Source organism: Myodes glareolus, chromosome 12, assembly GCF_982192425.1.
Source record: "Myodes glareolus chromosome 12, mMyoGla1.1, whole genome shotgun sequence".
Lineage (NCBI taxonomy): Eukaryota > Metazoa > Chordata > Mammalia > Rodentia > Cricetidae > Myodes > Myodes glareolus.
This window is the reverse complement of record NC_142037.1, coordinates 30,893,973-30,919,528: the sequence shown is the minus strand read 5'-3', so window position 1 is coordinate 30,919,528 and position 25,556 is coordinate 30,893,973. Positions and strand designations below refer to the sequence as shown.

The 25,556-nt window shown below is 45.1% G+C and overlaps 2 protein-coding genes across 5 annotated transcripts in view; one reads left to right on the top strand and one right to left on the bottom strand.

Annotated features, from left to right (window-relative positions):
• Fbxo16 (F-box protein 16) overlaps positions 1–15,086 on the bottom strand; it is a 52,705-nt gene extending 37,619 nt beyond the window's left edge. The window contains exons 1-2 of one of the 4 annotated variants that reach the window (XM_087912184.1): positions 14,641–15,086; positions 9,522–9,657 (exon numbers count right to left, since the gene is read on the bottom strand). In XM_087912184.1, coding sequence (XP_087768310.1) covers positions 9,522–9,657; positions 14,641–14,762 — 258 coding nt within the window. In that variant the 5' untranslated portion in view covers positions 14,763–15,086. The remainder of the gene's footprint in view (positions 1–9,521; positions 9,658–14,640) is intronic. The other 3 variants (XM_087912185.1, XM_087912186.1, XM_087912183.1) reach the window with 3 other exon arrangements.
• A 3,565-nt stretch (positions 15,087–18,651) lies between these two features.
• Fzd3 (frizzled class receptor 3) overlaps positions 18,652–25,556 on the top strand; it is a 70,734-nt gene continuing 63,829 nt past the window's right edge. The window contains exon 1 of the mRNA XM_085698655.2: positions 18,652–18,784. The gene's annotated coding sequence lies outside the window, so the exon portion shown is untranslated. The remainder of the gene's footprint in view (positions 18,785–25,556) is intronic.

The following is a 25,556-nucleotide window of genomic DNA, read 5'->3' as shown; positions in this document are numbered from 1 at the left end:
GTACTCTCTATGTAGGCCAAGGATGATCTTGAATGTCTGGTCTTCCTGTCTCTACTTCCAGAGTGCTTGGATTACAGGTGGTGCCATCACTTCTAGTTTACACAGACCTAGGGCTGTGAGCACGCTGGGCAAGCACTGTACCACTGAGCTACACTACCAGCTCACTTTACTTACTTTTAAATTAGCCAAGGCCTCTCTTTTTAGTTTCTGTACATGGCATAATTCATAGGAAAGAAGTAACCTATTCTCCCTACTCTTTATTTCTATCCTTCTTCAAGTTTTTTCTTTTTTTTCTTTTAGACAGGGTCTCTCTCTATAGACCAGGTTGGCCTGGAACTCAGTTTATAGCCCAAACTGGCCCAACCAACTTGATCTTACTGTCTCTGTCTCCCAAGAACTGGGGTTACAAGTGTGCACCACCAAGACTCACTGAGAAATTGCCCTTTTCTCAAGAGAAATGAAGTAGGAAGGGAGAAAGGAGTTGTAAAGAGTATTCGAGCCTCAAATTTGGAAGGCCATAAACTGACACAGACAAATAAGAAAATGGAGCTCCTGGAATTTTTCAATATTAATCATGTAAGAACTTGTAAAATACATGAACAAACAGTTCTATTTCTCTCTCTCTCTTTCTCTCTCTCTCTCTCTCTCTCTCTCTCTCTCTCTCTGTGTGTGTGTGTGTGTGTGTGTGTGTGTGTGTAGAGACCAAAGATCAACAACATAAGGTATCTTCCCTAATTTCTTTCCAACTTATTTTTTGAGACAGGGCCTCTCACTGAACCTGGAGCTCATCAGTTTGGCTAGGCTGACTGGCCAGCAAGCCCTGGGTATCCAATTGTCTCTGCCTCCTGGGCATTGAGATTTAATGCATGCTACTGTGTGCAACTTTTCTGCAGGCTCTGGGCATCGAACTCAGGTCCTCACGCTTGCCAAACTGTACTAACTAACAAGCACTTTACTAACCAAGCCATCTCTCCAGTCCTGCTTTTGTCCTCAGTGTATACATACATATATGAATATCCACGGGCTTACTAATTATAAAATTAGTCATTTCTGTACGTGTGCCTCTGGGCTTACAACTTTGTGTCTGCACAGGTTTGCTCTTATATACTATTTGGGTTAGAAACCATGTCCTACGCATTTGACACATCCAAGCGGAGTGCTAGTATAGCATATTGCAAGTACCCGAGACAGTACATTCCAATGGATGTGACTGATGGCCTTACGGGTGTTACAGAACAGTGTGAGAGAAAGTATAGGTTGGTATTTTCCTGGGCCTCAGAGCATATGTGGATTTGAGCATACGAAGAGAAGAAGACCAACACGGGTATGTTTGGCAGAGGAGGAGTTATACAGAGAGGAAGAGAGAATAATGAACATATGTGACTGTGTCTCCCACGCCAACACAGACACCCTCTGTCAGCTTTCAAATGGGGACCAATGTTACCGCTCTTGAGCAGTCCTGCAGGAACGTTCCAGCTAGGAGAGGCTGTGCAGACCTTGCTCCTTCCTGACTGCGGAGGATGAGAAGTTGGCTTCATGCTGCCAGCCGGCCAACCTTTCCTCTCTCAGACCCTCACACTCTGGTTATCAAAGGCATATTGAAATGGGGGTTGAAATAGCAGCTTCAACGAGTATCATGAGAGCCTTCACTCTCCTGTGCAAGGAATCTCACACCCCACATGTAGATACTTTTTGCATATTAGAGAAGGATAAAAGGGACCCTTGCCTCTTCCCACCCCAATCACTGCCGCCGGGATGCTATGATCCTATAATAACGACAACAGATAAATTCAGGATTGCACATGCAAATAGAGGAGAATGTAGAAAACACAGAAGAGACAAAACTAAATCTGGGTTCAAATATTTCTGGAGATCCTTCTCTACAATACCTCCACAAGCCAAGCCGCCAATGCTGATGCAATTCTGATGCCCAGGGCCCCTCCCCTTTCTGCTCCACTTCTGCTCCACAGCGGCTGAAGAATATCTGGTTTTTGTGTTTTGTTGTTTGAGACATGGTTTCTCTATGCAGCCCTGGCTAACCTGGAACTCACTATGTAGACCAAGCTGGCCTCAAACTCACAGAGATCTGCCTCCCTCTGCCTCCCAAGTGCTGGGATTAAAGGCGTGCACCACTACATCTAGCAAGAGTGTCTGGTTGTGTCTCTAGTAGTTTCTGTTCATTTTACCTCCCCATAAAGATGCTCCCCAGAACCAGCAAGAACAGGTTTCATGGCAGACTCTAAGCAACACTGATGGTCAAACAATAATAATGAAAAGGTTTCTGAAAGCACAGGAGGTCAGAGCTGAAAGAAATCCTAAAGAGGGGCTGGAAAGATGGCTCAGGGGTTAAGAGCATTTGGCAGCTTCCAACAACCTGTAACTCCAACTCTAGGAGATCGATACCCTCTTCTGGACTCTGTAGACACTGCACTTGGGAGAACATACCCCCCCACATATACACATAAAAATATTGAAATAATGCTATAATAAAAATAAATAATAAAAATATTAAAACAATCATTAAAAACCTAAAGAACTTTTTTCTTCAACTTACTTATTTTAGATAGGACAGACAGACTTCCATAACTTTGTACACATTTTTAAAACAATATAAACCAACCACTAGATCTAGCTGGGCAAAGTGGTTGGTACAGAACTGTAGTCTCAGTACTCAGGAGGCAGAGGTAGGAAGATAGAAAGTTCGGGGCACGATTGGTCTAACAAAAAGAACAAAGGTCAAGCGTGATGGCACACACCTGCACTCCCAGCACTTGGAAAGAAAGCAGAGACAGGAGGATCAATGCAAGTTTATCTTCAACTACATAATAAGTTTAAGGCTTACAAGAGACCCTGTATCAAAAAAAAAAAAAACAAGACAAAACAAAACAAAAACAAGGAAAGAAAGAAAAGGGAAGGATGGGGAAAAGAAAGGGAGGGAGGGACCCTGGTACTGAACTAACTATTCAGCTTAACTCTGCCCTGGGTTTTCCACTATAACTGTGGTCTTCTCCATCCTGGCCGCCTGGAACTTACTATATAGCCTAGGTGGCTGGAACTGATGCTTCCCCTGCCTCAGCATCCTGAGTGCTAGGATTATAGGTGGATCCCACCACCCCTGCAGCCTTAAATCCTTGTGGAACTTCTGCCTGTGCTCTGCCTGGTGTGGAAAGAAGACTGGGTCTTGACATCATCAATAAGTTTTCAAAGGGGGGTCGGGCTGCACCATCGCAGTGTTCCCTGAAGGTGTGACTCGTGGTAACATTGACAGGAGATGCATAGTCCACAGAAAGTATCAGGAAAGGCGTGACGGGGGAAGTGGGTTCTGTCATGCTGCAGGCTAAAGCAAACACAATGTCTAAGCCAGACCTGGAGGTGCAGGCTTATTATCACAGCTACTCAGGAGGCTGAGGCAGGAGGATCACAAGTTCAAGACCTGTCTAGGCTACAGAGTGAGTTTAAATCAGTTTAGGTAATGTTGTGAGACTGTGTCTTAGAAAGTAAAAAAGGAGGATTAGGGCTACAGCTCAGCGGCAGTGTGTTTTCTAAGAATCTGTGAGGCCCTGGGTTTGAGCGCAAGCAGTGAAAGGAAAAGGAAAAACCAACATCTATTCAGACTCCAAGCAATCCCAGGCAGTTACAGACAGTATCGCCACCCAGGAGAAACTGACCAGAGAAGAGAGGAGGAGAGGGGTTACAATGAGCAAATATAACCGTCTCTCCTGCTTCACACATCCTGACTCAACGTCAAGAAGACTCCACTCTGGCTGAGTCTGCCCTTAATACATTATATATACAAACAAATTATATATATAATTTATAATTATAGCTTATAAGGATAATTATATAATATATATAATTTGGGGCAAATCATTTTGCTGTCAGTCCTCATTTGAATTTGCATTCTTACGTTCCCTGAACTGGAGTGAATTTTCATTCCAAAGACGTGCAATCAGGGCCTTCAATTTTAAGGAGCTGGAAAACAGACTCTCTCTTTGAAATGGCAATATTAAAATGGCTCTTCTCTCACAGACGGCTGCAGTCTGTTTATATCACAGTTTACCCACAGCCTGCTGTTAAGTCAAAAATCCCTTGGTTGTTATTTTAGTCTGTTGACACTGCAATTGCATATTTCCTCGGGTGACATCACTGCAGTGGAGGAGGGAGCTACTTTGGAAATCCTAAATTATGATCGATGGATGGCAGCGAGGGGCCGCCTCCCAGAATGCCCTTTTTACAGGCACTCTGGGACGCGTGGGAATCACGCACCAAAGCAATGGGGATGTGCACTTTTCATGATTGTAAATTATACGTATTTAAGGTGTGCCAACATGATGTTTTGGGATGCATATACAAGAGCGAAATAATCGCTAGAGTCAAGGCAATTATCCTGCCCATCCCTGTCCATGGCTAACTTTGCGTGTGGGGAACGCGATCCTTCTAATTACAACACTGGCTGGCAACATAGGTACTATTACAACACTCTCCCCTTGGAATCCTCAGTGCCCAAATTACTCTGTAATCTGCTGCATTTGCCTACCTTGATGATGCTTTTATTTTTTTTTAAGTAATCTAAATTTGAATTTAGTCTCTCAGCTGAAAACCTGCTGTGAAGTTAGAACCCTGAGTCTCTTATTTTAGGCTGGCTTGGCTATTATGTATTTTACATTCTGCCACAGAACAGAGGAAAGACAAAAATTAAAAGACAAAATGGAAGGTTGGAGATGTAGCTCAGTAGACTGCTTACTTAGTTTGCATGATGCCCTGGGTTCAACCTCCAGCCCCTTATAAATGGGGCTTAGAGCCACAGGCCTATAACTCTTGAACTAGGAAGGTAAATTCAGGAAGATTAGAAGGACGGAGTTATTTGTGGTTACCTACTGCGTTCAAGGCCAACTGGGTCTACATGATACCCTGTCCCCAAAGAAGATGGGTGCTGAAGAGATGGCACAGTGACTAAGATCATGTGCTGCTCTTACACGGAATCTGGGGTTCATTTCCCAGCACCCCAATAGGGTTGGGCACAACTGTCTGTAACTCCAGGTCTGGGGACTCTGATGACTTCTGGGCTTCATGTGGCACTGTGCATGTGTTCTCTCTCTCTCTCTCTCTCTCATACACACACATACACTAAAAATAAAATATTTTTTAAAATAGAAGCTCACAATTGCATATATTTTTAAAAAATTCATTTGAAACAAGAAGCTAACTAAATGATATTTTTGAATATGGGAGCTATGAATGATGAGTATTTTCTCTAAAAAATTTCACTGAATGTGACAAAAGCCATTAAAGAACAAGGGTAAAACCATGCCACGTTCACTATTTTGTATTGATCCTTTCTAGAACTGAAGGGTTCTAGAAAGGGTTTATTTAGTATCCACTGGGAGGCAGCTGGTTGACAGCCAGGTGCCCAAAGAAGCTGCCTTGACCAAAGTCATGACCTTGGAGGGGAGAGCAGCTGGTCACTGAAGGGCAGTGTCAACTATAATGGCCAGGCCTCCCTGAGATCCCGACAGCTGGTGTCCTATGGGGACAGTGGAGCTGTCATGGAGATTGCACTGCAGCTCACCTTCCTCCTTGTCCCCAAGCCCACGCCCTTCCCTTCTGTATCAGAGTGCTCCAGAGGAGCAGAACTTGCGCGTGTCTGTACAGGGTTTACTAGAGTGGTTTACAGGCTGTGGTCCAGCTAGTCCAACAATGACTGTCTACCAACGGAAGGTCCAATAATCCAGTAGTCATTCCGTCCACAAGGCTGGATGTCTCAGCCGGTCATCAGTATATGCCAGAATCTTGAAGAAGGAGGCTCTCATGCCAGTGAGGGAAAGTGCTTGCTAGCGAGAACAAGGGGGCAGAGAGAGCAAGCTTCCTTCTGTGTCCTTTATGTTATTCTGGCTGCCACCAGAAGATGTGGTCCAGATTAAAGGATGGATCTTCCCATCTTTAATGATTTAATTAAAAAATACCTTGCATATGTTCCCAGCCACTTGGGTTTTAGTTAATTCCAGATGTAGTCAAGTTGAGAAGCAAGAATGGCCATCATACCTTCTCTCCTCTTCTTTGGGGTTAATTCCTAGATGCTCATCTCAAAACCTGCTTCTCAAGGCCAGGATGAACATCAGTGGGAGAGACCTTGGTTCACGCATGCAAGGCCCTGAGTTCAATTCCCAGTATTGCCAAAATAAAGGATCTTCCTCTATTGCTCCACCCACAACAAGAATCCAGGTGCTTTGGGGACTATGAAGGTACTTTTTAAAAAGAGTTTTAATTTTGATTTTAATCATGTTTGTGTGTAGGTATGTGCACATGACTGCAAATGCTCCAAGAAGCCAAAAGCATCAGATCTCCCTGGAGCTGGAGGTACAGGAAGTTATGAGCCACCTCGTGTGAGTACTAGGAATTAAACTATGATCTTCTGCAAGAGTAATATGTGCTCTTAACTGTGGAGCCATCTCTCCATCCACAAGCACTGGCTGGTCTGGAACTCACTATGCAGATCAGATTGGTCTTGAACTGACAGACATTCTCCTGCCTCTGCCTCTGAGATCAGGGATTAAAAGAAATTGCCACCATGCCTAGCTTAAGATACACTTTCTTCACAGTGGCCAAATTGATTGAGACTCCTGGGAAACTTTCTGAAAATCAAGACATTCAACAACTTGGTATTTCAACTCAAGTCACTTTTCCACACATGTGCAAAACCTTCACAATTCAATGAGGAAACAGATTTCCAAATCTGACACTGAAGTTGGAGGGATAAACTGTGATATAAACTGTCGGAGAGCTACGAGCGTCACAACAGGTGCTCGGTAAATAATTGTTGTGCGGAAAGGAAAAGATTTCCATACGTTCATTTGGCACTATGGGGCCAGACTCCATCTGCCTCTTCCCATCCTTTTGTTCCCGAGGCCTCCTTTCTTCCCTCTCTCTCCCACCTTGAGTCATTTTTTTTTTTTTTTAAGATCTTTTCCCTTTTAGTTTTTCTCCACTTTATTTCTCAGGATTCCAATCTCTTACGCAACCCTCTTCCCTTTACTCCTGCTTCACATTAGAGAAGGAGAAAGGTCCTAGTTCTAAGATGAGCCAGGATTAACGATGGGCTTTGCCAAGAGGGATCAACACTTTGTTAGGATTGCAGAAACAATGGCCCAACTCCAGCCAAGGAAGGAGCTAGAAGGGCCCAATGATAAAAGTCAATGAGTAGCTCCAGAAGGGCTCAATTGATGAAACGCGCGGTTGCAAAAACAATGACCTCAACTGCATCCCCCAGAACTCACAATGGAAAACAAAACAAAACAAACAAACAAAAAAAAATACGAGTTGTGTTGTGTTTAAATCCCAGCCCTGGAGAGTCAGAGGTAAGGGGATCCCTGGGGCTCAACCTGCCTCACCTGCTTGGTAAGATATAAGCCTATGAGAGACCCTGATTCAAAAAACAAGGTAGAGCCAGGCGATGGTGGTGCACGCCTTTAATCCAAGCACTCGGGAGGCCAAGGCAGGCGGATCTCTGTGAATCGAGACCAGCCTGGACTACAAGAGCTAGTTCCAGGACAGGCTCCAAAGCTACCGAGAAACCTTGTTTCGAAAAACCAAAACTAAACCAAACCAAAACAAAACAAACCAAACAAACTAAGAAACAAAAAACCCAAGGTAGAGCATACCTGAGGAATAATAGCTGAAGTCCTTTGGTCTCCACATACATACATGCACATGTACACTTGTAGTTACACATATGCAAGTGCACGCGCACGCACACACACACACAGAGAGAGAGAGAGAGAGAGAAGGGTGGGGACAGAGAGAGAGAGAGAGAGAGAGAGAGAGAGAGAGAGAGAGAGAGAGAGAGAGAAGCGAGAGGACTGGACTTGTGTTCTGAAAGCCACACCCAGACCTGTGTCTTCAGAGAGTGGGGGAAGGAGCACATGTCAGTCTGGAGGGGCCGAAGTTGAACAGAAAAGGTAGAAACAGCAAAGAGGAGGCAGGAAGCAGTGAGGTGATGAGGGCACTGTGGACTTCACCCTGCTGGCCTCAAGTGTCAGGGAGTAGAGACAGGGGTGGAAGCTGGGAGGTTGGCTGGGGGTCAGGACCTGAAGGGACCTCAGAGATGCGTGGGGGATTGGAATTTGCTCTTTGGAGTAAATCCCATTTTCAGTCTCACCTAATAGGATTGGTATTTAGAAAGATCTCTCTGGAGCCTTAATAGAGGAAAAGTAAGCGGGTGCAGTGACAACAGCCAGGGAGTTACTGTACTGTGCGCGGCAAGGGTAGTGGCAGGAAGGGACCTGAGAACGTGGAGCTGGGCTGGACTAGATCTAGAGAGAAGACTCAGAGACCCAGAGAACAAATGGGACATGGAGGCAACGGTGTGTAGGGAGCTATTACTCCACGGCGTCCCTATCCTAAGAGTCTGGGCATGCTGAGAAGGGAAGGCACCGAGCGTTCTTCACTTAGGCCTATTTTCCAAGTTACACTGAAGGAAGGCAGCCTAGAGGGAGGACTTTGTGGTCATTGTTCACTATGAAGATTAGATTCCTTGTGTTCATTGGTCTTCAGCTGCCAGGAAAATCACCCTGTTCTAGGCATGTATCTGGGTAATGGGCATCACTCAGCTGGCCTAGGTCAACCAGGAGAGAGCCAATGTTTAGGCTTGATATGGAATGCTCACCCTGACAGCTCTGCTGTGCTTCGAAGTTCTTTGTCCCTGCCCAGATCCCTGTGTCCCTTACTGTGAGATAGTGCTGCCTTTTGTTCCGCCCGCAACAGGCTGACTTATTAGCCTGTAAATTGGAGTGAAGGATCCAATCCCACACCTGGCAGGAAAAGGGGAGACTTTTATGGCCTCGTGATGGTATAAAGTGGGGTTTCTCACCTGGAGGAAGGACTGGTGTGGAGAGGGAAGATAGTGAGGTCAGTTTTACACAATGAAACTGATTGTGCGTCGCTGCCAAGCGGGTGTGGTCCTGATGCTCAGGGACTGATCAGAGTTCTGCAACTCGCAGAAGCAGGAATACAATACCCCAGAGCTCCGCCATACCCACACCCCAGCCACTTGCTGCAATTTCTTACTGGGTGTATTTCACTTGGGTCTCCCTAGAATTAAACTGGGAAATAGACTTCTCAGGAGAACACCAGTACCACGAGTACTCGGCTGAAATGCATGTATTCACTAAATGGATAGACTAAAAGTTTACCCAGAAACTCGGGGATTGGTTTTGGGGGGAAGCCCTCCTAGACATCTTTCATCCCCTCCCCAAATTCTGTTGGCTCCAAGAAGAACCAGTGATGGGAAAAAGAAGACACACCTAGGACAGATAATGCAGGAAAGAACAATGACTTTTCCCTTGGGCAGAACTCTCATCTATTTTTAGTCTTGTCCACATACAAGGACACAAATAAAGTTGTTTTGTCTTTTGTTCCAAGACTATACCATCTTCAACAATTTGTGCTCATATTCTGATTATCAGGATTTTACCCCCGCCCCCCCCCCCCCCGGACCCAAATAATAAAATACTCTGACTGCTTACCTGGTCATTCAGAAGTTGATGATTTAGGGGTGTCCAGGTGCTCATCTTTGTCTGCATTTTGGAGCCATCAGTGCTTTTTGGAGGTGCAAAGGCCATCATGAAAGGACCTGGTATTCTTCCATCAGAAAGACTACACCTATCAGGAGAAATGAATTATAAAACCTTCTGAAAACTAAAAAAAAAAAAAAATTTACAACTTTTTTTTTTGTATGTTGAAAGAGGGTATGGGTGGAGAGAATATTTACTAAGAGTCTTGCTTATGTTAAAGACTTTATACGTATGTTCAGTACAAGTTTACAATGAGCTGGTGGAACAATTGTGAGTTGTAGCTACTTGGACCATTGAAAAAAAATGAGGCTCACTGAGGTTACCCACTCTGCCCAAGATCATATAGATAGTGAGTTGTACAGGGATCAGACCACTGGATCATGGGGGACGTTCAGAATCATTCTTAGCTCAGAACGAAGTTTACTGGCCAGAAAGAGCAATGCTTCAAATTTAGTCACAGTGCAACATAAAACACACCCTTAGCTGGGCAGTGGTGGTGCACACCTTTAATCCAAGCATGCAGGAAGCAGAGGCAGGAGGATCTCTGAGTTGGAGGCAGGCTGGCCTACAGAGCTCGTTCTAGGACAGCCAGGGCTACATAGAGAGAGACTGTATGGAAAAACAAAAACAAACGACAACAAAACAAACAAACAAAAACCCACATCCTTCAACCCAGCTTTTGGGAGGCAGAAGTGGGGGGATTTTTTTTTTTAATTTAAGGCCATATTGTTCTTCACAGAGAGTTCCAGGCCAGCTATGGCTATCTTATGAGATCCTGTCTCAAAACAAAACACCTAATTTTTGTCTTTGTGTAATTAGGTCTCCCCCTCTACTCTTAGCATGGAGGTAAAAGAGTTCCCATCTAATACACACTCGAGGGGTAGACTGAAGTAGTCGGCAAGACCACGCCTTTAGAGATGGACAGATGTGTTTACTGGGGGAAATCTGCTGGTTTTAGGTATCTGGTATGCAGTCTACCTACTTTTAATTAAGGTACTTTAATTTCCTTGAGGAATTATTTTCCTCACTGGTGTGCAGCTTGCTGGCTGGTTGGCTGACTTTAGAGATGTGTAGTTGCTGGGGTTTTTATTCATTTGGGGGCCACCAGTAGTCCCTTCCTTGACAACAGATGGTGAGTGGACCACGTCACAGATGAGCTTGAACTTCTCTGCATGAGGTGGTCACTGAGGGTAACATTAGCGACCTGAGCAGATTGCAATGCTGTGCCTGCTCTTCTGTCCCCCAGAAGCTACCTGCCCTTTCCCTCTTCTTCATTTGTTCGTTGTTTCTGCTTTTGCAACCTTTTTTTAAAATTGACCCTGTGCAGTTTCTTTTTAATACTGGCCCTGCAATTTAAAAACAGTTCTTAGATTTATTTATGTTATTGGGTGTGTTTTGCCTACATGTGTGCATGTGTGGATGTCTGGTGCCTGAGGAGGTCAGAAAAGGGCATTGGCTCCTTTGGAATTGGAGTCATGGATAGTTGTGAACCACCATGTGGGTGCTGGGAATTGAACCTGGCTCCTCTACAAAAGCACCAAGCACCCTGACTTCTGAGTCATCTCTCCAGCCCCACTTCGTGTAGTTTTTGTTTTGCTTTGTTGTTTTTTTTCAAGACAGGGTTTCTCTGTAGCTTTGGAGCCTGTCCTGGAACTAGCTCTTGGAGACTAGGCTGGCCTTGAACTCACAGAGATCTGCCTGCCTCTGCCTCCACTGAGATTAAAGGCATGCACCACCACCGCCTGGCTCTTGTGCAGTTTTTTAAGTCCTATGCATGTGTACCTCCAAAATGATACTTGGAAAAGAGAAAAAGGTCTTGACAAGGTGGCTGATGAGCAGGTGGGCTGAGTAACTAGTAACCTCTTTCAGTCTTTCTAAGAACTTGTCACTTATAGAGTGTGCAAAACCTGTCCTTTGGTGAGCCATGATGGAATATTTTATAATGGACCGAAGATTCAGAACCTGCCCCCAGTGTTTCTACCCTCCCTTTTCTCTGAAGATGGGTTTGTCCACACAGGTAGAACTGTGGCCAAGGTGACTCTATAAATGCCTGATCTGGGGCTCCGTACATGACCCTACAGCATTAAATATTGAACAAATTAAAAAACCAACTGGAAGCCAGGCAGTAGTGGTGCAAACCTTTTAATCCCAGCACTCAGGAGGCAGAGGCAGGCGGATCTCTGTGAGTTCGAGGCCAGCCTGGTCTACAATGTAAGTTCCAGGACAGCCAGAGCTGCTACACAGAGAAACTTTTCTTGAAAAAAAAAAAAAACAGAGAGAGGGAGGGAGAGAGGGTGTGTGTGTGTGTGTGTGTGTGAGAGAGAGAGAGAGAGAGAGAGAGAGAGAGAGAAGAGAGGAGAGAGAGAAGAAAAAACCAATTGGGCTGGAGATGTAACTCTGTTAGTAGAGAGTGCTTACATAGCTTGCATGATGCCTTGGGTTTAACCCCACTGACACATAAACCAGCTATGGTGTCACGTGCCTGTAATACTCGTGTTCATTGGATAGAGGCGAGAGGCCAGAAGTTCAAAGTCATCTTTATAGGCTAATGAGGCTTTGCCTTAAAGACATGCATAAAAAATTTTAATGCATTACCTTTCAGCTGAGATGGGATTTCTCCATTCACCACATCTGAAATCTCTGAGGTCCTCACTTGACATGTAATATTCACTCAAGTTTAAGTTACAGCTGAAGATGGAGCCAATATTTTACAACCTGGTAGGTTCATTCATCAACACCTTCCCTTGGTTGCACCCTGCCGCCATAGCTTTTCGGCTCTTCTCAGCTCCTAATGTTTAATTATCTAAGTCACTCCAGGTCTCGCTAGGCTTCAAAAGGCACAGGAAATGGTTTCCTTGCAGCATCGTTAACGAGCAGCCAGAAATACAGGTGCAGGTGAGCAGGCAAACAATAGATATAAAACACCTCCACCAAGCTCAGATCCGCCCTGGTAAAAAATTGGACACTGCTTGTTTTTATCTTGAAACAGGGACTTGGTATAAAGTTCAGGCCGCCTTCAAACTCAAGATCCCCACCTCTTCTATCTTCCCAGGGCTGGGATTAATGGTATTTGTCACTGAGCCAGCATCACTCCCTCCCCCTTTTTAAGACAGCAGCTCTTTTAAAATCTTCAAGAGTCCTGAAGCCTCTGAGCTAAAGGCTGAGTCTCCTTCCTAGAAAAAAAACACAGGAAGCTAAGATTCTGCTTCCCCCGGGTTAAAAAACCTCTGCATTAAGCTGAGAAGCTCCCTTGCTTCCCAGTGTGTGTGGCAAGCCATTTGTTGTATCCTGGGTACCGTTTCTGAATGAAGATAAGATAGATTTGCTCAGAGACACCCTCAGGGCCTGCAAGGCTGTTTTCTTCCCGCTGGTTCCTTGGATCTGAAAACTGCTTCTGATTAGACTTTCTGCAGAGCATCCGTAGTTTCCAGGAGGGGGTGGGCCTGGCCAGGAGGCACAGATCTTGGTGACAGTTGTGCAGAAGCGAGCCAACGGAGGTATCTTGCCTCGTCTTTTGTGATTATCCTTTTTTAATTTTCCTCTCCCCCGCCCACTCCAGAAGATGAGCAGTGTGCACAGCTTGTATGCACATACAAGTTCACAGAATAGACTACCACTCGAAAGACAGGACAAAGCAGGCTGTCTCACCCTCTTCCAGAGACACAAGTTGCTGGTGCTTTCGTTGCCCTCTTTGCCTTTTAATGACTGCCTGTCATTATACGTCACGTTCCTTGGGATAAAACTGTAGAAAGTAGGCCAGGACCCCCATCCCCTATAAACAGAGCTCCAAACTTCGTTTAACGGCCAAGCAGGAGTCTCAGGAGTCTCTCTAAGATCTGATCTGGCCTTCTAAACCTCCTGAGCCATTGTTCACACCATCACCATTACACAATAACTCAACGAAGGACCTATTCCAGGCAGGCCTCAAAACTGCTTATGTAGCCAAGGATGGCCTTAAATGTCTCATCCTCTTCCCTCCACATCCCAAGCTCTGGACTACAAGTGTGCACCACACACCTGACTTATGCAGTGCTGGTTTCAAGCATGCTAGACAAGCCCTCTACCAATGGAACTATAGTCCGAGCCCTGAGATTTGTTTTACCTTGCTTTTGTTTTCGTTATGTGACAGAGTCTCGATTCACATCCCTGGAACTTGCTCTGTAGACCAGGTTGGTCTCAAATTCACAGATTCACCTGCCTCTCCCTCCCCGTGGTAGGATTAAAGGCCTGTGCTACCACACCCAATAGTTTTTGTTTCTTTGTTTTTAAGGAGCCGTCAGTGAAGTCACTTTTTAACTAAAAAAACAAAAAAAAAAAAACAAAAAAAAACTTTGAATCTCACTAATGGCTATGGGACCCCCCAACTCCTCAACATGAAATCTGGGTCGGCTCACTGGAACTGTTTCAGCCTTACTCCGTCTTTTCCTGTACTCTGTCCAGATCCACCGACAGCCTAACCACTGTAAGGACGGTAGCATGAAACCCTTCTGGCTTGTGTGTTCTTCTGACACTGCGTATCTCAATTCCAATCACTGTGGTACATAAAAGATCTTCAATAAGTATGTGTTACTCAGTGGAAGGAAGAAATGTCCTGGTGGGAGAAGGGCGAGGGGGCAGTGTGACGATTAAACCTTGTGAGACTGCACGCCAAAACTCAGAGCATAAAGAACCCGGCACAGAGAAAATACTCAAGACTGTCAGGGTTTCATTTGGAGGCTACAATGAAGAAGAGGATTGAGTTTCTCTGCTAACACATAATTCACCCACAGTACACTGTAATGTTGCCAGGCGCGGGGAATTTCACACAGTATCAGGAAATAGAGGATGGGTAGGTTTAAATGCGAATTCACCTTATATTCAACCAGTTAAAAACCGAGTAAGCGCTGTAATGCAGGGCTTTTAAAGCTAATGTTTGACCTGCACGTAATTGTTGGTTGTTAATTTCATAGGTGTGGAGCAACCACTGAAACTGCAGCAGCCTGCAATCCCAAGAGCCCCGGAAAGGCTTGTGGGAAGTTAGGGAGCTCTCTCAGAATCTCCATCTTTTTCCTGCCCTGCCCACTGCTCTCACCTCAGCTGCCGGCCTCCTTCTTCAAGCCTCTGGCTCTGGGGTTGCCATCGTTGCGCGCTAGGGCAGCTTTCTTTGCTTCCTTCCAGCCCCCACCTCACCGCTCCCAGCAGTCCAATCACCATCTATAAATCCTGTCGCTGGCATCCGGGGTCTCTTAGGCAACAATGTGTGGTCTCTTGATTGGCCAGGGCATCCAAGGAGGGCTGGCTCCAAAATTGAGCACGGAGATAAAAAAGGAGAAAGTGTGGCTGTAGGGTGAGTGGGAGGAGCTGTTATGTCTTGATAGAATGCTAGCAGGAAGATATATCCAATCCTGAAACCAACAACCTTGAAAAAATGTTCTTAAAGGCTTGCCACGGTTGTATTCCAAAACAGCCCTTCCCTACGGAGCATGCCCAGTTATGTTACTCTGGTCCGTCAGGAGCTCTCAAACCTCGTCGCAAACCCCGTCGTGACAGGTTTTAAGACTGCCCAGAAGGTGGAAGAGGATTGGAAGAAATAAGAATTTGCAACGGGTTGGATGGCAGAAAAGCACCTGCAGAGGAAAAGGGAGTCGTGGAGGAACTGCCCCAAACTGAGTGACAGATACACCGGGGAACCAGCAGATGGCATGCCGTTGTAAGAATAACTCTGAATTTGGGTTTTAAAAAAAAAATCCAGTCACATTTAATTAGTTAAATGCACTGAGCACCCACCTTGTAATGAGAACCAGAGAATGCAAGGATTAAAAAAAGAAGGAAATATGAAGCTGGGCGTGGTGGCTCAAAAGCCTGCAATCCTAGCACTCAGAAGGTAGAGAGGCAAAAGGATCAGGGGTCCTTGGGCAGTTTTGGCTACATCGGGAGTTCGAGACCAGCCTGAGCTTCAAAACCCCTGTCTAAGACACAGGAAAAATCTAATGAGAGAAACTGAACAGGGAAATATGAAAATAACAAACGTAAAGCTCAGGGCTCTAGTAGCTGTGATCGTAAGTTCTGGAGAATTTCAGGAAGTTCAAAATTCCATGCCTGCAGCCACAATGCAAGGCAATTTTGATGAGCATCAGCTAGCTGATCAAAAATGAATCCCAGAACCAAAATCAAAAATAACAAATTTCCACACTGTCTTTCTTGCTAAAATAATGGACTCTCCTACAGCTTAAGCAGTCCTACAAACCCTACATGCTTCATCATTTTTGTTTTTAATAGTGTAGTTTTAAATTTACGTTTATTTGTGTGTGTCTTTGTCATGTGGGCATGTGTGTGCCATGTGTGGGGGTCAGAGAACAACTTTCGGGAGTCTAATTCTGCCCATCATGTAGGTCCAGGGCTCAGACTTGGCAGCAAATGCCTTTACCCTCTCAGCCATCATGGCACCCTTATGGTTCATAACTTTTAAATCGGCAGCATTCGCGTGTCTCCAATTTAAATGGAAAGAGGAAAGTGGGTCTCACGGAGGTCCGTGCTTTGCCTAAGTTAACAATGAATCAGTAAGTGGCCAAACTGAAATTAGAACCTAGGTTGTCTGGATTCCAACCTAGTGGCTTTTTTCCAGATGACCAGCTTGTATGTAAATTAATAAACAAAGCCTTTGGGGATGTGAGGGGGTGGCCTGGGGGAGGCAGGTAGAGATGTCATACTAAATTACCATGCATTACCAGTTAACATTTATGACTTCAAAACGAGTTCATCCAGAAAAGGACCAGTTTTAACAATGCCTAGGTGGCTGAGTCTCTCTGTGAAGTTCCCGCTTGTTAAAAGCTTTCTATTAGTGGTTACGACATGGAAGGAAGAGGGAGAAGAGACATAGACAGCATCTCGAGTTATCCCTGTGGGATCTGAATGTTTTTATTCCTGATAGATGATCCCTTTCTCTGCTCCTAACAGTGCCTTCTGGGTCTCCTGTCCTACAACTTCTCCATCTTGACTGCTCCCCCAAAGGGGAATGAGTCACCCCATGCCTACTGTGTTCCTTGTGAGTCACCCCATTCCCACTGTGTTCCGAGGGAGCATGCATACATAGCCCAGTGTCTGTGATATATTGACGTTACCTTTGTGTGGAACATATCAGACACAAAAGCTTAGAGACTTTCATAATACCTGTATCTCCAAAAGACATTTCAAAATGTTACTGTTGGCTCTCTCTCTCTCTCTCTCTCTCTCTCTCTCTCTCTCTCTCTCTCTCAGTGTGTATGTTTACCAGACACATAGTAGCTCTTCCTGCATACAGATCCCATTGTCTTCCCTATGTCTAGAAAGTCATTGGTCACCTTGCCACAGAATGAGTGTGCAGCCATCTTGTTCCTTTTTGATATTTTCATATGTGTTCACTCTTATAAGCAATGTATTCTCGCCACTTTTTAAAAGACACACTGCCACTTACATACACTGTAGTATCATTCTCTGCTAAGTATTGCATTTAAGGGACTCAATCATGTTGATACATTTGCAATTGTGTCTGTGTCATTACCACCTCCCGGTGTGAGCAGTAGTGTGGCCTGTGTCAGGCTTTTACAGGATGATGAGTCCATTGACTAGGAAAGCTCCTGGGGAGCACATTTCCAGTGCTTTAGCTATGGGGCCTGGCAATACATAAAGCCGGCACAAGGTTTCCCCCATACACTACCTGCTTCTTTACTCATGCTCATCGAGTGGCACCACTGGCTTCCCACGACACCCTGACCGCCTGGAATGGCCCTAAGAATCAGTGTTACTGTCCTGAAATGTTACTGTGTAAGTCAATAAGGAATAAGGAAACTGTTTCTGATTTCATTTATCATGGTGGTTCATCAAGGCCACCACATGATGTGAGACTATGTCCAAGCACAAGACTTCAATATTCACTACGCTATTTAAGAATCTTTTAAAGATTATTATATTTGTCTCTCTGTCTCTCTCTCTTTGTGTATGTGTGTGTGTGTGTGTGTGTGTGTGTGTATACCTATAGGACGGAGGTCAACCACAGGTATGTTCATCGGTTGCTCTTCACCTTGTTTTTTGAGACAAATCTCTCACTGGACTGGGGATTCACCGAATGGGCTAGGCTGAGTGGCCAGCTAGATCCAGGATTCTCTCTGTCTCTGCTTCCCCAGCACTGGGATCACAAATACCTGCTATCAGGATTGGATTGGGGGGGGCGGTTGTAGCTCAGGTTCTTCTCTTTGTACAGCAAGTGCTTTACCAACAGAACTATCTCTCTAGCCCATATGTTACCATCGTAACCATTTGTGAACATACAGGTCAGTCGTGCTAAGTACATTCACTTGCAACAGGACCAGTGTTGCTGACAGTCCTGTGAGCTGCCAAGAGAACAACGATGCCATGAACTCTAAGTTGAAGATGGACAAAAAGAAAGGCAAAACGTTGTAGCAAGGAGAAAACAATCGCGATTGATTGGACCCAGACACTTTCATTAAAACGCTGTGTGGCTTTAAAATAAGACATCCAACCCCTCTGAGCGTTCTTCTCCCCTGTTGGGAAAAAAAAATGTATTTAGATGACCTTTAAAGAATCTTTCCGCTCTCAAGTCGTGCATGTAGCAAACGGAGAGGGAAGCCTTTTCTAAAGGGAAGATGAGGCATGCCGCCAGTAAGCATAAGCTCCATCTGTTTATAAGGTCTTGTTGGAGAGGACGCACAACGTGCACCTGCTTCGCGGGTCAGTGTGCAGAGTTGCAAAAGGCCGGGTGTCCCTTGCTACTTGTTCACGGTCCTACCCTCCTCCACGGGTGATCGCTCCCAGACGGATCCCCGAGACCCCGAAATTGACACACTGGCTCTCAGAGCAGGTGTTGGAGGACCCGCACCGAGAGCTTGGCAAGGGAAGGCTTTGCAAGAAGGAACCGGCACATTTCAGATGAACGCCTCCAGCGCTGGGAACCACTAAGCCAACGTGCGGCAGCTCAAGGCGTCACCATCACCTAGGACGCCAAACAGAGAACAACGAAACGCGGGTCAGTCCCGCACAGCCAGGCTCAGGCTGGGAGACGCGGTGCAGCGCGCATGCGCGGCACGTGCGCGCGCACCTCCCTCCCCGGGCCGCGCGCCCCGACGCTCGCCAAGGCTCGGCGCGCCGGCGGTCCTCAGCGGCTCGGGGGACCTGAGGGACGCGCGGCCGCCTGCGGGGCCAGCGGTGCAGCCGGGGAGAACCCGGAGGCCGCCGGTGAGGTGAGTCCCGCGGCCGACGCTTCCTCCGGAGCCGGGAGAGCGGGAGGGGAGCGGAGCGTGCGGAGAGCGTTGAGGCGCCCGCCCTAGCCCGGCCGCCCCTCGTCAGGCGGCGCTCGCCGCTCGCGTCGCGGCCGAACAAAAGCCCGAGGCCGGCGCTGCTGAGGCGGGCGCGGAGCGGCGGCTGGCGAGGGGCCGGGCCCGAGCAGGGTCGGGGTGGGCGGCGCGGAGTTCGGGGCCTCAGCGGTGCCGGGTGGGGATGCCCCGGGAAGGTGGCGGGGCCGGTACGTCCCGCTCGCGCCGGGCAACCTGTGCGAGTGTGGACACGGAGGGTCCCCCGCGCCGGCCGCCTGCAGGGAACGAGGCCGGCCCGAGCCGGTTTCTGCGCTTGGCGACGCGGGGGCGTGGGCGGGAGGACGATGCGCCAGGCTCCGGCGCCGCTACTTGCTTGCTTCCCAGCAGCCCCCGGCCCACCCCTGCCACCCAATGCCCAAAAGTTGTCCCCGTGCTGCCCATCACTTTGCAAAGTCGGCGGCTCCCTTTTCCGCGCACTCCCTGGCTGCCCCGGTGGTGGTGACTCGGGGTCGCCGGATTTGTCCTGGGATGCCACGGCTGGATGATGAGCAGTTGGTGGCCTCTGGAATAAAGGCACTGGGATGAGGGTGACGTTAAGACTGTAAACATCCCAAAGGCTTCTTCTGCCTTGGGATTCTTGGAGGTAGGCTTCCTCAAGGGAAGAGAAGAGGGCTTTTTTCGTTTTTCTTTTCTCCTCCCCTTTTCTTATCTTTTCCCTTCCCTTTTGTGGGTAGAAAAAGAACAAAAGCGCATGCCGTTAATTAGGCAGAAGAGACTTAAAGTTGAAAAATGAGACTCGAAAGGTCTCCGGTTTTCGCCCAGTGTAAAGGAAACATGGGAATTTTTAGCATCCTTCTGAATTTCTCAGGCTGCCCAACAGACGCACCAGCTCAAAATCTCCCCGTAGAAAAGTCCTTTCAGTACATCTGGAGTGTTTGTTGATGGGAATTGGGTTACTTTGTAAAGCCTTACATGAGAGCAAGGAAACAAAGACCCAGCTGGGCTTAAGGATGTTACCTCCCTCCTCAGCCTTCTTTGGTCCTCGGTGGTATCCTGGTGGCATAATGGGCTAGAAGAGGACTGGATCCATCCTGAGCTCTGTATTAAGAAGCGGATACTTAGTCATGCATGATGGCTCATGCCGGTAATTCCAGCAATCGGGAACTGAAGCAGGAGGATCACCGCAGCAAGTTCTAGGACAGAATAGCCTAGCTACATAGTGAACCCCCTTTCTCAGAAAGAAAGGTGGGGGGGGCCTCTAGATCTCTAGACAATGCTCCCCATGCCAACTTTTAAATAAATCAATATCCCCTGCCCCCCTGGGAAACAGAACACATTGACTTGAACTGTATCAAACCACAGACAGCATAAGGTAAAAAGATTCAGAGTTAAGGAGCCACTGAAAGAAGTGTAAATATTTGGAAGGATAAAAAGGGACATACACTATAACCCAGTTGCAGCAATTTCCATGCTTCGCTGGACTTAGTAAAACAATGTGTAGTGTTGCACTCTGCTCCCAAGTGCTTTGAAACTCTTAGGAAAATAGGTTTTTTTTTGTTGTTTTTTTTTTTTAAAAAAAAGTCTATCATTCTATTTCATCTTTCCTGCCCCCCCCCAATCTGGTGGTAGTGTATGACCCATCTCCTAGAAAGCTAACCAGGTTCCATTAATAAAGGAAAAAGGGACTGTGGCCTCCTCGTCCTTTCTATTCTTTCTCCATATTTCTTTGAACTTTATTTTCTGTTTTGGGTATTCAGGTTATCTTTCTTGGTATTTTCATGCTTGAGATATTTGAAGTAGAAAGGGCTGGGAGGAATTTAATAGTGACGTGCACATTCTTTGTATAGTACAGCATGAAACCTTTATCATCTAAGATGAGTGGAGGTCTTGTGTGTGTGTGTGTGTGTGTGTGTGTTTTGTTTTGTTTTTGGCTTACAAAAGATTGTCTGTTTTCCAGGTTTACCTCTGGGGTTTGGGAATCCACCCAACTTATCTTTTATATTAGTTTGCTGCTAAAACTCTGCAATGATTTTGTATATTAAACTTCCGAGTGTGAGATCAGGTGTGGTGGCGCACACCTTCAATCCTAGTGCTTGGAAGGCAGAGGCAGGAGCATCTCTGTGAGTCGAGGCTAGCCTGCTTTCCATAGCAAGTTCCAGGACTACATAAAGAGACCCTGTCTCCAACAAACAAACGAAAACCTGAGTATATTAGTATAGTGATGCTTCTGTGGACGTTATTTTTTTTAGGAGTCTGGTGGTAGGCAACAGTTCTCAGGATATTGTTACCTTCTTTCACTCAGTAGAGGTTGGGCAGATACAGTAAGATTCTGAGGAAGGAAACTGAGTTTTCAGTGATGGTGTTTTCGTAAGACTGGGTACAACAACTCTTCATTGGCTCCAAAAGACTTAGCTTGTGTCCGAAATGGACTTTTGCTCCTTTCTGGTTTATCATCCTGGGAACCATTGGCTTTGGTGGACCGAGGGAATGCACAGCAAATGAAGCTTTTGAAGACTGTAACTCAGGGTATGAGCTTAACACATTCCAGTCTCCCCTAATTACGTCTCAGAATAATACTTTAGTCAGAGCTCATGAAGCATACGATCTTGTTAAGGGGAAAACATGAGGACTTGCTATTTCCTCACAGAAGTTCAGCTGAGTTCTGGGTTTTTTGTTGTTGTTGTTGTTGTTTTGATGAACAGACTTTAATTGGAAAGGGAAGCTGGTTGGAATTTCACCTTTTTACCTTTTGCCAGAATCTGTCCATCTTCAGGACTGGAAATACAACTCGGCTGGTAGTGGTTGACTGGTACCAGCAAGACTCTCAATCCAGTCTCTACTGGGGTGGGGGCCAGGGAAGCAAACAAGCAGATCTGTCTTTGAACTTTCAGTTTTACAGGTTATTTTTGAAAGATTCTTTGCTTCTCTTAGTTTCAGAATTTAGTAATGTGTAAATCTGATTGAAATTTGATGCCTACCATTCCTTTTGATTCTGCATCGAGAAGTACTTTTTGGTTTATTTCTTTAAGCAATACCCCTCAGCACATTAGTAGATTAGAATACTTGTTGTAATTAGTAAATAGCAGAAAAAAGTTTAAAAGCGAGTGAGGTGGATGGTGGGCACTATGATGCACACCTGTAATCCCAGCACTTGAGAGATAGAGGCAGGAGGGTCAGGAATTGAATGATAACCTTGGCTACATGATATTCTGTCTTACCCCTTGCCCCTAGTAAAAATTAGATTGATATAGTTAGAAAGGCCAGAAAAAAATAACTCTGAGATTAGTAGAAGTGTAAGTTCTATGAATTAAATATGACATATAAACTTTTTTTGTCCTAGCTAAGAGGCAATTTGGTAAGGATGAATTTTTTTTTTAACTATAAGATATGGAGGGCTGAGGAGGTGGCTTCATTGTTAAGTATTGCTGTGCATGCATGAGAACCTGAATTTGGATTCTCCATGCCCAGGTAAAAAGCCGTATGTGGCAGTGGTGCTTGTAACCCGTTGTTGACCAGAGCAGAAACATGAAGCCCTTGCTTGCAGGTCATATAATCTAGCCAGTTGGTAAGATCAGGTTCAGCAAGAGACCCATTCTCAGAAACAAAAACAAAAAAGCAATTGAGAAAAATCCTGACACATGCAGGCATACATATGAGCACATACACACATAGAACCCCCAGTAAGAAGTGGAAAATGAAAGAACAAATATTGAGTGGGCCTTAGAAAACAGGAAGTGACACTGGAATAGTTTGTAGGGATGTTTTTCTAATAAGATAATGCTTTCCTTCAGAAAGACTGCCTCAGAGGAGCCCATTGCTAATCTTTGTGATGTGTTCTGGGAAAACATGTCTGAAAGATGGCACTATGTTACCTTTCCACATTGTAGCCAGTGTACCCAGCCTTTCCAGCTGACAGATATTTCTGAACTGCCTGTATTTACAGGGTGTCAAGGAAATTAAACGTAAACTAAGAATGATGAGAGGGACCCTGTCTGTGGAAAAAGTGATAGAAAGGTATTTCTGAACAGTCTTTTCTTGCTGGAACTTTCTAGACAAGGCTTGTGGTACACTTTCCTTGTGATTGCTTCTGGGATCAGCTAGCTTTCTCCACCTGAGTTCTTTGAACCTGGTTTTGTAAGCAACCTGGGAAGAGTCATTCAACATTTCCTTCATCTTTTTCTTCCTGTCCTTCAGGTCATGTGCTCAGATGAATTTATTTTAAGGCCTTTTTATCATAAAAACTGACAGTAATTGGAAAATAGCAGACTTGAAATGATGTACATCCATAAAACTGGAAGTGTATAAAGTTCAGGGTTTTCCTGTGTCCCACTTAGTGCAGGAACTGAAACCAGACTTCACACATCTAGGAAAGTACTTACTAAGCTGTGTCTCTAGCCCTAGTCTAGAATGTTACCAAGCATTTACAGTCAGTTTTCCAACTATTTCATGTTGCTCTGTGGAGAGCATAGTGCATCTCTTTCCTTACAGACAGTGCATGAACTGTCATGGCATTCATTTTTGCTTGGACCATGGAGCCCAAAACTGCTTACTCCCTCTGTTAGCTCAATAGGCTCCTTTATTCTGTTGCAGGCCTATAGATTCCTGCCACCCCACAAAGGATAATACAAATAATGCTTCAAACAACTGTTAACCTTTATTTAATGGGTTGCTGTATTTTGTCAAGCTCTTTTTGAGTTCACAATCACCTGTTTCCTGCAGATCTGAAACTTCAGCTTAGAGCTTTTCCATAGATGAGCCTTGAGGGAAAGTGCCACATTCTCATGATTCTGATTAGAAACAAGTATTTCAGAGTATATGGAAATGGCTGAATCGGTAAAGTGCTTGCCATGTATATATGAGGCCTGATCCCTGGAACCTACATAAGAGAGATTCCCTCTGTAAGGTGCACGCATGTAATCCCAGCTCCAAAGACAGGTGGATTCTTGAGACTGACTCTCCAGACAGCCGAGCTGAATCAGAGAGCCCTTGGTGAGAGATCTGGTTGTCTCAGCAAAACAATGTGGTTGATTCTGAGAAAGACACTGGAGATTGACCTCTAGTCCCCATGTGCATGTTCCTGTACATGCCCCCATGTATAGGAAATCCATTGTTTGAGGGTGCTGTGGCATGTATACAATGTACTTTAAATTATAACATTTGATTTCAGTAACAGGTAACCTGAATTATTTGTATTAAAAAAAGTTTTGTTTTGTTTGGTGGTGTGTGTTGTATGTGTGTGTGCATGTGCATGTGTGTGCTACAACATGCATGTGGAGATCAGAGAATAACTTTTAAGAATTAGTTCACCCTGGGCTGGAGAAATGGCTCAGTGGTTAAAAGCACTGACTCTTCCAGAGGACCCGGGTTTAATGTCCAGCACCCACATGACAGCTCACAACTGTCTGAAAATCCAGTTTCAGGGGATCTGACACCTTCACACCAATGCACATAAAATAAAAGATAAATAAATCATAAAAAAAAGAATTAGTTCACCCTGTCATATGGATTCTGAGGATTTAACTTCTGTCAGCCAGGCCTAGTGGCAAGTGCTTTTACCTGATGAACTATCTGGCTGACCTGAAAAATCCATTTAAATCATGCTAAATTATCACTTTGCTTTTCCTACTATCTGCAGTAATACAAGTGGTGTATCTCTTGACTTGGTGCTTTAATTACCAGCCAATAAACTGTTCAAGTAGCATTAGTTCTTATCTGCCAGTCAGTACACATTGTTGGATTGGGGAGTTACTTGCCTTATATACAAAATGTAAAATCAGGTCTTTCATAAAATTCCATAGAGCACTTATTATTTTAAAATATGCCCCTTTCCTTTAAGATGATCTTAGCCATGTAGCCCAGAGTGTTCTCCATTTAAAATCTTTTTTGCTGAGTTCTGGGATTATAGGTGTGTACCACCATATCCAACTGAAATATCTGTGAGTTTTTTGTTTATTTTTTGAATATATGCTTTTCTGACAGAAGTGAGTTATATATGCATACTTTTTTTATTACTGCTATAGAAAACATCTTTGTGTTAGATTGTTGTGGTGCCAGAAGCCTTTAATTCCAATCCATGGGAAGCACAGGCAGGTGGATTTCTGTGAGTTCAAAGCTCACTAGGGTTACATAATGAGACCCAACCTCAGGAAAAAGAAAAAGATTTTGTGTGTGTATGTGTGTGTTTATAAATATAAGCGTACTCTTGTAGTGGTGCATGTATGGCAGTCAGGGCAACTTTGGATGTCAGTTTTGCCCTGCATCTTGTTTAAGGCAGTCTTTTGCTTATTGTTGTATATGCCAGACTAGCTGGCTCTTAGACTTCCAAGGAATCTCCTATATATGCCTCCCGTCTCCCTGTAGGCATGCTGGGACTACAGATATGTGCTATTGTATGTGCTTTATGTGGGCTCTAGAAATTTAAGCTCAGATCTTCATGAAACATAAGCACTTTATTTACTAAGCCATTTTGCCAGTCATAATTGTTTTGCTTATCATTGTTATGTTATTATGTTGTAAATACAATCCATGTTCATCTTTTGGGAGGAAGGGCCAGTGCTGAGGATTGAACACAGGGCATTGTGCATGCTAAGTGTACATGACCACTGAGGTATGCTCTAAGTCATGTTCATCCTTTTCAGTGTCTATATGATACTCCATTGTGTGTTTATTCCACGTTATTTAGCAAAATCCCTATGATAAT